Below are 14,753 nucleotides of genomic sequence, written 5' to 3' on the forward strand. Positions count from 1 at the left end.
CAATGAGGTGGAAAGACCTCTAATTGTTCGAGAACAATTAGTCTACTAGTTTATTCTTCTTCTTCTTTTTTTCTATTTAGCTCGGGGTGACTTTTTTTTATTATTAGAGTTATCCAAACAATTTAAACTTTATGTAATTGCTCATTAAAAGTTATGGTACAAATTTACCCTGTGTCAAAGAACTCACAGAACTTACAGAGTTATTGCCCTTTGAGAAGGAAATGCTTGTTATCGCTACTCCTCTGAAACCATAAGAGATAGAAATTTAGAACTTTTACCAATGTCTTCATTACACTTAGAGGGTTCTTCAATCTATTCATACCAAAAAGATCTGAGGCCCCCTTGTAGTAGTTATTGCCCCTGAAAGTATTTAAATTTTCATAAAATCACTTCAAACTTCTTTATTATTTATCATAGAGACTTCGGACAACTTGTGATGGAAGCGTCTACCTTGGCCGAACAAAATGACATAAAGGTCAAAGGTCAAGGTCATTTGAGAAGCTGTTAATTAATGAGTTTATATATCTCTTTTGTTAAGGGTGGTAGAGAAAAACTTTTTTTATGGATTTAGTTGGACATCTTAAGACAATTTAAAATATAGCCCCTTGGCTCATACTTTTGAATAATTACAGAGTTATAGCCCCTATTGTACGAAATGCTTGTTATCGCTATTCCTCTGAAACCATAAGAGATAGAGACTTGGAACTTTTACCAATATATTCAGTACACTTGAAGGGTTCTTCAATCTATTCATATCGAAAGGATCTAGTAGTTATTGCCCCTGAAAGTTTTTAAATTTCTATAAAATCATTTCCAACTTCTTTATTATTAGTCGTACAGACTTCGGACCACTTGAAATAGAAGCATCTACCTTGGCCGAACAAAATGACATAAAGGTCAAAGGTCAACGTCATTTGGAAGTCCGTTAATTAATGAATTTTCATATCATTTGAATTACAGAATTATAGTAAGGGTTTCAATAGCTTGCTGGATTGCGCAATTAGTATTCAATTGGGTCAGCCAGGTATCACATCAAGTCCTGTGGTTACTCAAGTGGAACTTGTTTTTACAGTCAACCCATTCATTTTGTACAAAGACAGCTAGCCTCTAGAGCACTCTCTTCTATTGTTAGTTAAATCTATTTTTATAGTATTGGCTTGATAATAATAAAAAAACTCTATAAATACCATTTATCAATTCATTACTTCGGGGTTTTCCCATTTTATAGTACAACATGTATCATAGGTATAATAATTTTTAGCTCACCTGAGCTGAAAGCTCAAGTGAGCTATTCTGATCACATTTTGTCTGTCGTCCGTCTGTCCGTAAACTTTTCACATTTTCAACATCTTCTCAAGAACTACTAGGCCAATTTCAACCAAACTTGGCACAAATCATCCTTAGGCAAAGGGGATTCACAGTTGTGAAAAGTAAGGGTCACACCCGTTTTCAAGGGGAGATAATTAGAAATTAATGAAAAATTTCGAGAAATTTTCAAAAATCTTCTTCTCAAGAACCAGAAAGCCAGGAAAGCTGAAACTTGTGTGGAAGCATCCTCAGGTAGTGTAGATTCAAAGTTGTGAAATTCATGACCCCCAGGGGTAGGGTGGGGCCACAATGGGGGGTCGAAGTTTTACATAGGAATATATAGAGTAAATCTTTAAAAATCTTCTTCTCAGAAACTAATCAGCCAGGAAAGCTGAAACTTGTGTGGAAGCATCCTCAGGTAGTGTAGATTCATAGTTGTGAAAATCATGATCCCTGGGGGTAGGGTGGGGCCACAATGGGGGGTCCAAGTTTTACATAGGAATATATAGAGTAAATCTTTAAAAATCTTCTTCTCAGAAACTAATCAGCCAGGAAAGCTGAAACTTGTGTCGAAGCATCCTCAGGTAGTGTAGATTCAAAGTTGTGAAAATCATGACCCCCGGGGGTAGGGTGGGGCCACAATTGGGGGTCGAAGTTTTACATAGGAATATATAGAGTAAATCTTTAAAAATCTTCTTCTCAGAAACTAATCACCCAGGAAAGCTGAAACTTGTGTGGAAGCATCCTCAGGTAGTTGTGAAATTCATGACCCCCGGGGGTAGGGTGGGGCCACAATGGGGGGTCGAAGTTATACATAGGAATATATAGAGTAAATCTTTAAAAATCTTCTTCTCAGAAACTAAACAGCCAGGAAAGCTGAAACTTATCCTCAGGTAGTGTAGATTCAAAGATGTGAAATTCATGACCCCCGGGGGTAGGGTTGGGCCACAATGGGGGGTCGAAGTTATACATAGGAATATATAGAGTAAATCTTTAAAAATCTTCTTCTCAGAAATAAACAGCCAGGAAAGCTGAAACTTGTGTGGAAGCATCCTCAGGTAGTGTAGATTTAAAGTTGTGAAAATCATGACCCCCGGGGGTAGGGTGGGGCCACAATGGGGGGTCGAAGTTTACCATAGGAATATATAGAGTAAATCTTTAAAAATCTTCTTCTCAGAAACTAATCAGCCAGGAAAGCTGAAATTTGTGTGGAAGCATCATCAGGTAGTGTAAATTCAAAGTTGTGAAAATCATGACCCCCGGGAGTAGGGTGGGGCCACAATGGGGGGTCGAAGTTTACCATAGGAATATATAGAGTAAATCTTTAAAAATCTTCTTCTCAGAAACAAATCAGCCAGGAAAGCTGAAACTTGTGTGGAAGCATCCTCAGGTAGTGTAGATTCATAGTTGTGAAAATCATGATCCCTGGGGGTAGGGTGAGGCCACATTGGGGGAGGGTGTTAAAATTTTACATAGGAATATATAGAGTAAATCTTTAAAAATCTTCTTCTCAGAAATTAATCAGCCAGGAAAGCTGAAACTTGTGTGGAAGCATCTTCAGGTAGTGTAGATTCAAAGTTGTGAAAATCATGATCCCTGGGGGTAGAGTGGGGCACAATGGGGGGGGGGGGGTCGAAGTTTTACATAGGATTATATAGAGTAAATATCAAAAAATCTTCTTCTCAGAAACTAATCAGCCAGGAAAGCTGAAACTTGTGGGAAGTATCCTCAGGTAGTGTAGATTCAAAGTGGTGAAAATCATGACCCTTGGGGGTAGGGTGAGGCCACATGGGGGGCGGGGGGTGTTAAAGTTTTACATAGGAATATATATAGAGTAAATCTTTAAAAATCTTCTTCTCAGAAACTAATCAGCAAGATGATTCTTTATAATTGTTAAGACTTTGGCTCCAGGACAATTCTTCGGCCTCAAAAAAAGGTTCAGAGTTTGATGTAGCTAAATATCCCATATATAAACAATTGTAAAGGATCTTTTTGAGAACTGCAATACTCAACATGTGATATGACTATAAAATTGAAGCAGGCAGCTATTTTTTCATTAGAATCTTTTTGTATTACTGTTTTGAGTTATTGCCCTTGATTTATTGATTCTTGATTATTTTAGTTAATGCATCCACTGTTAACCAATTATTGTGATGATTATTTTTATACAATAATAAATATTCAATGTATATAAGTTGTTCTGCATAAGTAGTTTTGGGTTAGGCCAGATTAGTTTGTTTATTTTTGATTTCCAATTTTTAGATACTATGAATTATTTTAGGCCGGCACATATATAGGGACAGTGTATATTGCATTGAGACGAGCGACTGTTTGGGGTTACACTTGAACAGGTACGGAGAGATTGAGGGTGTGGACATCCCTGCTCTATCTAATCTTCGTGTTTTTCTAACCTACGATACAGAGTGTGCGGTCCTTCCTGCCCTGTATCGCATTAATACAAGTGTGCGGTCATACCTGCTTGTCTTGGTGGTGGTTGCGGCGGAGCACTAGTGTATGGTCATCCCTTCTGGTGTTCTGGCCTTTCTAGCGGTCATCCCTGCTTGCGTCATCTCTGCTTGCGTTAACGTTGGTACCTGTGAGTTGCGTAGGTCTGCGGTCATCCCTGCCTGCGTAACTTTGAGTCCCTATATATGTGCAGGAGCGGTGATTAAAGTCTGCTCTTGTAAATATTGGCAGCAATCAGGGCTATCCGAGTTCCAAGGGGGAAAAATGGATTTTATTTATACATGATCTACATGTATTATTGTACATTGTCCAGATTGTTTGTATTATGACTCCATTAAGCTGACTTTATCATACCTATTGTTCCTCAGGTGAGCGATGTGGCCCATGGGCCTCTTGTTTGTATACCTTATTGAGCAATCTAGCAATTCATTAAAAATATTAGGTGGAAAGACCTCTAATTGTTCGAGAACAATTAGCCTACTAGTATTAATTATAAACTCCGTTAATGCAAATACACAAATGCACATCTTTTGTTACGGAAACTAAATCGTCGACACACAATTTTATGCATAATACATAATCAATTCTTGAAAGGTGAATCATAAGGACAAACATCTATGGAGGTTAAGAATGGATATAGTTATCGAAAAGCTAAAGATGAAACATGCGCGTCATTATGTACGTGTACATTAAAATAATATACAACTATTATTTTTAATCATTGTAGAATGTGACAGAGGATCGTATGGTATTGAATGTATTGAAACATGTGGACACTGTCGTGATGTAAACCAATGTTCCCATATCAATGGAACATGCATAACAGGATGTGCGGCTGGTTTTGAAGGTGACTTGTGTACAACACGTAAGTATGCAGATATTGAGACAAATGTTGAGATCGTTCTGGGTTTTTTTTTTCTTCGAATACTGCGATTTAATAGTCATGCTATTCAACACATCGAAACGTATATGTGTATATAGTATATATCACATATGTTGATCAGTTATTTCAGGCTGATTATTTTTTAATAATTAAGGTGGTGAAAACATGTCATTCGGCTTTGAATTCACACAAAAAACTATGGAAACTGTATTGATATTGACCAATGTTTTGACACAAATTAAAAATTCTTAACTGTTTATGATAAAGATTATCATAGAGATGATTGTAAAATACGTACAATTTTAAACTGCATTTTGGAAATAAGTGTACGCGGGTATGAAAAGGCAAATCTCAGCGATCGTTTGAGTAAAAATTCCTCTCATCGATATGACGTCACAATAAACAGCATGATGCCATATTTTACTAAGAAACGATTTTAACTTTATCTCGGGTTTAAATTTTAAAAACTTCAGTCATAAAATATCAATATTAATTTTTCTAACTGAATATATCTTCGATTTCTCTGTATTACGTATAATAATCATGACATTTTAAACGTGTGTTATGTGCGTCTTAAAATGTCTAAAATATATGTAATGGTAGTCCAATCAAATATCTTATCATTTTTTTCAAAACATCAGCATGTATTTATGTTAATGTATCACATACAATGATCATATTTCAACCGAATAATTTTTCAAAATTTAGGTTGCGACAACGGTTCATACGGCTTTGATTGCAAAGAGAAATGTGGAAACTGTCGTGAAATCGACCAATGCTTTTATACAAATGGAACGTGCTTAACTGGTTGTGATGGTGGATATCAGGGAGACTTGTGTAAAACACGTGAGTGCTTGTAAATATGTTTCACATATGTAAGCATGTATTGTAGTGGATTAATAACCAAGTAAATTTATAGTGTACTTGTAATATTATATTAAAGTACTGAAGAACTGACGGGAGTTGATTTTGTCGATGTTTATTTATTTTAAAATCAATGATATGTTATTTTGCATGACAAGTACATGTAGTTTCTAATTTGTATTTGAGTACCGCACATTTTTATAATATGAATTTTTGGACTTTTTCGACAAGAATGTCGAGAAATTCCCATTTGAATCATGTTAAATAATATTTGAAGATAAAATTAATTCAATCAAACTATGTATCAGTAATAAAAATATTTCTCGAAAATTGTATGGATCCAAGCAATATTGAACTCTAGTCTCGTTCAACCAAACGCTCGGCTGACACCGTAAATCTCCGACAAGCAAGAGAGACTCTCTACTTGTCGGAGATTTACGGAACCAGCCGAGCGTCGATTTGAACGAGACTGTATTGAACTCTGGCGTAGGAATACATACGACTACAAAAAATATCTAAATTGTTCGTACCATTTAAAATCTGACTATATTCAAGGTATTCATAAATAAGTTTCCTTGAAAAACAATGCTTTAGCATACATTACATCGAATTTATCAAAAAAAAATTCAAAAACTAAGTCTTGTCAGCAGCAATGATTTGTGCTGAGGTCCAAACACTGTTTCACTTTCGGTTTGTCCGAGTAACTGCATATGAGAGTTGATTAAAATCAACTCCCAAAAATGGTTACATATTCTTTGTAGAGTCATTGCTGTCTTTATCAGATAAAACTGTATACTTTTGTATAACGTGTAAGAGGGTCGCTGCATGTGACCCCCCACAAGCCCCTACTCGAGATAGACTTGAATAGCTCTGATTGTTGCCAATATGTAAAAATGCATACCTATTCAGCGTGCCTGCACCTATATATGGACTGTATGTAATGCAACAAGTGATGCCTGCAGCATGCGCAACTCAACAGGTATCAGCGTTTAAGCAAGCACACAATATTGCACACTTTCGCCAACAACGGAAACATTATTTGCGACGCAATGGTAAGACCACTAGCAAGGATGATCACACACTCATTAGTACTCCGCTGCAGCCACCACCAAAACAAGCAGGAATAGCCGCACTCTTGTATTGATGCAATATAATTAAGCAGGGATGATCGCGCACTCAGTATTGAATATTAGAGATAGCAGGAATGACAACACATTCTATCAAACCATTTCTGTTTAAGATGAACCCAATGAGTCGTTTTTTTGTGGGTTTTTTTTCAAAAGCAAGAACACTGTTTTAATATAGATGCTGGCCTAGAATAATTGATAATGTTTAGAATATAAACCCCAAAATAAACAATAAATATCCCAACCCAAATCAAAAAGCATGTTTATCTATTTACAATAAATTAGCATTGAATATTTATTAGTACGTGACAATGATTATCATTTTTTTTTTAAAAGATAGATAACGATTTAATATCGTAAAAGCTGCAAACAAGACAAAACACAAACTTAGAATAAAGTACAAATGCAAAAACTATGTAAACATTATGATACAGATATAGGTTGACAATGTAGGTCAAGTGAACCGAAAAAATGTAAACATTACACCGTTATATACCGAAAGGTTAACAGAAATCATGGTAATACCGAATTTTGAAAGAAATAATGTACAAAATACATATATGTCTACTTACACTGGTATGCGGGTAAGTTTTGACAAGAGTAGAAAGACAGAATGCATTGGAACATAGGAAAATGTGCGAAGCTAGAATATAGCGCCAAAGGTTAATACGGAAAACATTTCATGACAATTTCGATAAAATAAACTGATATAAACGGATTGCATGGAAACGGAATGCGATCCACCACAATAACTGTAATATTAATTATAAAAAATCCGTTACATAAATAACCTGCGTTAATGCAACTGCACAAATGCACATGTTTTGTTACAGCACACATTGTTGTGCATAGTACATGATTACTTCTGGAAAGATAAATGATAAGGACAAACACAGATGAAGGTTTAGCGTGGATATAGTTATTGTTATGTACGTGTACATTAAAATAATATTGAAGCTTGTCTCAGATATGCGCATTTATCTCAGTAACTATTAGCCGGAAATTTTGAGCATGATCAGGTTGGGTTTTAACGGGTGTTTTAATATTAGTTACTTCCCTTCTAGAATAATCCCTTTTCTAAAACAGTCGTGGATTAGGTAAGACGTAGTAAATTTGCTAAAATATTTTTTTACATAATCTTGATTTTTACGGCTGAGAAAACAAAGCATTCAACTCATATTGTGTAATGATGTAAGCTGCCAGAAGTAATACATATGGATGATCTAAATTAATGAAGATTGTTGATCGATTAAATTTATTTACATGGATTTTATTTATGTTCGGCTTAAATCACGCGAGGGTATGATAGTCAGAACAGAATGCAGCAGTAATCCAAAATCGTTCATTTTACCCGTAAAGTATTTACTATTTATGCTAATTTTATTTCTTATTATTCCGAGCAATGCTTGTTGCTTTGCTTTTTGCTTGCTTGCTTTTGTTGGGGGCGGCCCTGCGGTAGCCTCCATAATTTCAAGGTGGCCAGAAGCGCCAAATAAGCTATTCTCAGATAACTTGGTTTTTAAGTTATTTATCAGGTATCTGGGATAATATAAAACTATTATTTATAATCATTGTAGAATGTGACAGAGGATCGTATGGTAATGGATGTAATGAAACATGTGGACACTGCCGTGATGTGAATCAATGCTCCAATATCGACGGAACATGCATAACAGGATGTGTTGCTGGTTTTGAAGGGGACTTGTGTACAACACGTTAGTATGCAGATATTGAGACAAATGTTAAGATCGCTCTGCTTTTTTTTTTCGAACATCGCGATCTTAATAATCATGCGATTCATAACATCGAAATGTATATGTGTCCATAGTATAAATCACCGATGTTGATCAGGTTTTTTTTTTCTCATGCTGATTGTTTTTGAATAATTACGGTGGTGACAACATGTCATAGGGCGTTGAGTAAACACAGAAACTGTGGAAACTGTCGTGATATTGACCAATGATTTGACACAAATTAAAAATGCTTAACTGTTTATGAAAAAGGTCATCATAGAGATGATTATAAAATACGTATTTTGGAATTAAGTGTAATAAACAATTCAATGATGCATTAACAAATATCGTGATGCAAAAGGTTTGTATGAATTTGGTTGTATCCATGGCTACAATCAGAGAGCTAATGGTTCAATAAGGCTACATGTACAAACTTGTTTGGCAAAACTGTTATATGAAATCAAAGTAAAAGTAAAACTGAAAGTACTTAAAAGCGCTAACCTAGCATGGTTCTTAGGGAAATTTAATTTGTGCAAGCTTAGGTGGAAATGAGACTTATTAAAACAATGTTGATAAATATACATTGAAAGTATCCAATGCCAGAAGGGTCAAAGTTGTATTCATTTCAATTTTAATTAAGAACATTTGGTCGAAATTACATCTTTTTTTAAATATATATGTATATAAATACGTGAGTACAAATTTAGCTATACGTTTCTAATAAGATTAAATGAAACTTTCAATCAAAAATAACCTATTTCATATGTACTTTTGAAAAACAAACATTAATATATACCTACTCCCTAATTAAAAATATTTTCTCCACAAAGTTTCTGGCACTTTGTTTTTGTGGCGGAAGCTTTCTAAATAACATGTTTATATGGTTGGTCCATGTATTTTTCATATCCCTGACCAAGAGCGTAAATAATGGCTTTATAGCGGCGATACACAATACTTCATGCAAGTAGACATCAGTAATAAAATATAAATATAAGCATTGAATGCTTATTTTTTTATGTCGTCGGTCCTATGACACACCAAGCGATGCAGACATATCATCATACCACGCTAACTCGCACCAATTGATATGCACCGCTTGGTGTGTCAAAGGACCGACGACATCAAAACATGAGCATTCAATTCTTAATTAACACTGTCCTTAATATGTTCCTATATGTAAATAGTATACAAGCCTTCCCTCATTCCCGCTTTTCAGGAGGCAACGTCAGGAAGCAATTTAACCATTGATGCGTTTATCATTTATTCATATAAATATCATATATACAGTATAGCTGTCAACGCAATCTGATGTTCATGGTTCACTTAAAAAGAAAATAAAAAAAACAAATTAAAGAAGCAAACGGGCTTTTTTTATTTTCTAAAAGTTGGTTAAATCCTCAATTTTATGAATAATCTAAAAAAATTACTGCTTGATATATTGCCTATTTATCTTATTATTCAACATCATTTCATTGCAAGTATACAGTATTTTACAACAACAACCCCCCCCCCCCATCGTCAATTAATGTTGATCCACCGAAACATGTTTACCACCTTACTCGCATTGTTTTGCTTTTACAGGCTGGGTTTTCAAAATTTCAAGATTTTTTACAATAATTACTTATGAGTATAATTCAATACAGATATAAATGGAAGAAAATATTTGTATTAAAACACCTTTCACGTATCAGTAACAATAAAGATAAACTTTTTTTTCTATTGTTAGTGTTTCAAAAAATAATGTTATTTGAATTTCAAATTATTGTTAATTCATGTTATGACTTACTTGAATATGATCAAAACTGCTGTATGCTAATGTGTTTTTTGCTTTAATGTGGTTGCATACAATAGCATACATGTCGTTGAGCATTTAATTCAATTTTTCATAGCATATCACTACAAGTTCATATCAAGGCTTACAAATCACATAGCACATGGTGAACATTGCAAGAGTTACATCATATTAAAGCAAAAATACTGTTTTTGCGCCACCATGCATTGTACAAACAATATTACATTTTGTACAATTAATATCTTTATATACCTTTTTACTGTTTAAGAATGTGACAAAGGATCGTATGGTTTTGAATGTAATGAAACATGTGGACACTGTCGTGATGTAAACCAATGCTCCAATGTCAATGGCTCTTGCTTGACTGGATGTGATGATGGTTATGAAGGGGACTTATGTAAATCACGTGAGTAGACAAACACCAAGGTACATGTGCAGGCGAAACTAGCAGCTTATTATTACATGTATAAAAAGAATATCTTAAATATTCATACTGAAAAAAAAAAATATGGTAAACACATTTTTTTAATTACACGATGCAATTACAAATGGAGTAGTAATAACATATAAACATGTTTACATTTTACTTGCGGCAAACATACACTGTAGTAGCGTATTAAGTCAGTACTTCCGTATAAATGGAACATGCTTAACAGAATGTTATAAAAAGCTATATGTATCAAGGAGAATTGTATAACTTACTTGAGTACAAAGACCATCTCTAAAATTATGCATAGATGGATATATAAATAGATTATCCATGTGTTTTACACTGCATTATTAATACTGATGTAAATTTGAAATTGTCAATAAACAATGAAGAGAAAGTAAAGAGAAATCAAGGTAAGTCCAATAGAATGGGAATTAACCAGATTTTTACAGTGTTTGTTTTAAGTAATATACCTTTATTAAGGTCACTAAAACAAAATCAAATCAAACAACGTAAGTTGCACACAATTTGTTTTATCGTATTTTGATTATAACGACCTATACTGTGTGTTTTTTATGTTAAAGTTCAATGATTTATCAATACTACTTGTATGACAAGGTTTAGTAATTTGACTTAATATTCAATTCATTTTTTGTGAATGCTCTTATTTGTGAATTACGAGGGAGAAAACTGCTACTCGATATAATCATGAAAAAGTGTCCATACCCATGGTGTATAGTTATCGAAACTTTACGCCCACAAAATTGACTTCTGTCGATTTTAATATAGGTAAACGCATGGTGTAATTCAAGTTGCCAATTAAATTCAAAGTTCGATAACTCTTATTTGTTAAACATAAAAATATGAATCGATGACAAATACAGTTTTCTTCATAATAAAAAACTATATATTTTTTGACTATCCGGACAATAGAAAGTTTATGTTCCCATCGATAGCAATTATTTTTTATCGACGTCGCCATTTAAAATAATTTTTGTTTTTGGGAAACATAAACTATCTATCGTCCTCAAAGCATGTAAGTACGTATATAATATTCATAAATGTTTACAACCTTTAATCCGATCTTAGTATATATCGCTGATATACGAATCAATTTTACTTACGGTATTTGATATTTTGAGATGTTTTTGCAAACTGTTCTGTATATTTTGTGTACAATTAAAAAGTACAAAAAAAAGAGAATGAGACCGCTAATGGTGCATGTTATGCGCAATGTAACGATAAACAACAGATTAGCTGATATCATTGTAATGATGGCTGTTTTTGGAGATGTATGGTAAGTGATTTTTTTTTCTTAGCATGATCAGATAAAAGTGATATTTGGGAAGCAAAGATAAAATGTATTGATGATTAATGAGAATTATGAAGAATGCACGTAAACAAATACCATTCTGCGTACTGTACTGTCTACGACTGAAACGTATGTTGTCAAAAGTAACAAAACGAAACCAAAGTTGATATGTTTTGTATATAATGGAGAGTTAGGTTATCTATATAATGTGTAATCAAGTGTGACTTGTTGATGTTTAAGAATATTTTTCTTTGACGTTGATATCATTTTGTTTTTACTTCAATTTACCAGTAGTATTTACAATGGCTTAAATGATATATCTTGTTTTAGATAAGCGCAACGTCCGGAAGGTTTGTCGAAATTAACTTTTAAAGAAAAATTAAATCCATTTTAGATGCAGAAGTTCATAGTAACAAATTAAAGTTTTTATAAATATTTACATGTGTATTCATCAAAGTAAAGTATTCATGTTTGTAATTTAATTATTGAATACAACTTTAATATTATTTTGACGAAAACGATATATTCTTAAAATTAATGTTATATATTTTTTCTCTGATGACTGTTGACAACAGTAGGTATTTAAATGATCTAATGTGGCACTTATAAAAAAGCTTTGTACATTTATATTAATCAATTTCTCTTTTTCCAGGTTGTGTTTCTTCTCTTGAAAATTAAAAAAAAGTATATATGTACTCAAATAGGCTTGGTGGGCTGAACATGAGGGAAATATCTGCATCGATATTAAAACAAATTGAACAATTGAATAGGTGTAAATATTCTTGGATTCGGATGGTGATTGCCTATGTTCAAAAATGAAATCTTTTGATTTTATTATTAACAGTAATATATTATGAACAGGAATTTAAAACAATTATCATGATTTAATCTAACGTAGCTATATGAACAGCGATCATTTCGTCTTCCTTACTTCACTAACAATTTGCAATTTGCTTACAGGGAGACCAGGTGTCTTATAAATGTAAATAAATTTAAACGTTTCTTAAAGGAATGCTCAGATGAATTTACAATATAAAGAAAACGAGAGGAATTTAATAGTAAGTTTTGTTATAAACTGAAAATTATACATAATATACATAGAAACAAGCAATGCAAATAGCAAATGATATGGTACTTTTGTTAAGAAATTGATATACATGTAAATTGTGTAGTTTTTAAGTGTAGATGTGGGTATTTTGTTCTCTTGTTTAATTAGTGTACGATTGGTATTATTCTAATGATATTTTTTTTACAAAGGAAAAAAGCAGATAGATAGACCAAAGTCACAATTCCTCAACGAAACCAGAGGAGGACTGGTTTAAAAATCCTCCAAGCAGAAAGAATCATACTGACGATTTATCCAAATACTGCGTTGATCTAGGGACACTTAAGGAAACAATTAACCCACGGTGCATGTATTAAATATGATATGTGATCTCTTCTGAAATTCAACAAGTCTTGATCAAGCAGTTGCATCCTTTTAAGAATGATAACTCTACAATTCACCATAAACTGTTTTGTATGACCTAAATAGCTATATGTTGGATCTTTATAAATACTAAAATTCATCTCAAACCTACAGCAGGAACAATGGATGGATGGTGTTCCACATTTTTTTAAAATCCACACATTATCTATTCTACACCTTTATCTTTATACCAAAAAAACCATTTTTTTTATTGAATCAAAAAAATTGTAAAATGTAAAGATATTTAGACAATGGATCTAACAGGGAAACAAATATAAAAGCGTTTGCATATATTTTAAAGAAAACAAATTTAAGGAAATTGTTTCTTTTTTCAAAACCTTACATGATTTACTTAAATCCTTGTAGATGTCAATTATTCGAAATTCACAATCAGTCGAGTGAACTTGCAGGAAAACGATATCCCCCCCCCCCTCCGCCCCCAAAAAATAAATAGATGGATGCTGTACATATATGTAATTAAATTGTTGATGACATGAATATGGTTTCTGATATACATTATTGTGTTGTGTCATTGTGTTATTTCCATTGTCTCTGTGTTTTACTATTTGATAATGAATAATATTTGTCGATTTGTTTAAATAAGGTGTAAAAATTAAATGACAACACATGGCATAGGTTTATTTTATTCATATCACATTTTACAGCCTCGTATTTCGTTATTGCTTATCAATGAATTTATTTAATGTAATACATTTTTTGGTAAGTTTAATTCATGTTTAAAAAAAAACTCTTACTAACTGAATGGATTATAAACCTCATCCAAAATATGTTAATGTAAATACAACCAGGCAATGTTGAGTAGATAATCAACTGGCTTATAAATGTGAAAGAGGTCTACAGGCTCAACAAGTAAAAACTATCATAAGAAACAACTTCAGTCTTGTTACATGTACAACAAGGGAAAACACATTTAGGATAAAGATTAAAGATAAAGGAAATGATAAGGTCGAGGCTCTTACGATGAGCTGACATTTTTTTTATCAGAAGCTAAAAAAGAACTTAGATTTTAAAAGAAACGATGGAAACAAAATTATGTCAATGTGTGTATGACTGGATTTGACAGGATAAAAAAAAGTCGATGAACAACTTTAATATGTTCATTACTTTTATAACTAGATGCTATATTATAGATTAACGTATTTTACAAGTTCTTTTTTTCCTTTTTGTTTGTTTTTGTTTCTTCTTCTTTGTTTTTAATAAAATGAAATGAAGTTATTAGACATTCGGTTTTTTTGCAGTACTAGGGTTGTTCGATATTTAATGTGTATTGTGGATGATGATACTCTTGAATATACCCAATTCATACCTTTAATACGATATACATGTAATCACTAGGTTTACTTCGTCAT

General features: G+C 33.0%; 1 protein-coding gene across 1 annotated transcript in view; it reads left to right on the forward strand.

Annotated features, from left to right (window-relative positions):
• The window catches only part of LOC128172389 (multiple epidermal growth factor-like domains protein 10), a 31,667-nt gene extending 18,587 nt beyond the window's left edge, over positions 1 to 13,080 (forward strand). The window contains exons 8-11 of the mRNA XM_052838183.1: positions 4,502 to 4,639; positions 5,366 to 5,503; positions 8,226 to 8,363; positions 10,442 to 13,080. Of these exons, the coding sequence (XP_052694143.1) occupies positions 4,502 to 4,639; positions 5,366 to 5,503; positions 8,226 to 8,363; positions 10,442 to 10,587 (560 nt within the window). The 3' untranslated portion in view covers positions 10,588 to 13,080. The remainder of the gene's footprint in view (positions 1 to 4,501; positions 4,640 to 5,365; positions 5,504 to 8,225; positions 8,364 to 10,441) is intronic.
• Positions 13,081 to 14,753: the final 1,673 nt, after the last annotated feature.

Source organism: Crassostrea angulata, chromosome 2, assembly GCF_025612915.1.
Source record: "Crassostrea angulata isolate pt1a10 chromosome 2, ASM2561291v2, whole genome shotgun sequence".
NCBI lineage: Eukaryota > Metazoa > Mollusca > Bivalvia > Ostreida > Ostreidae > Magallana > Magallana angulata.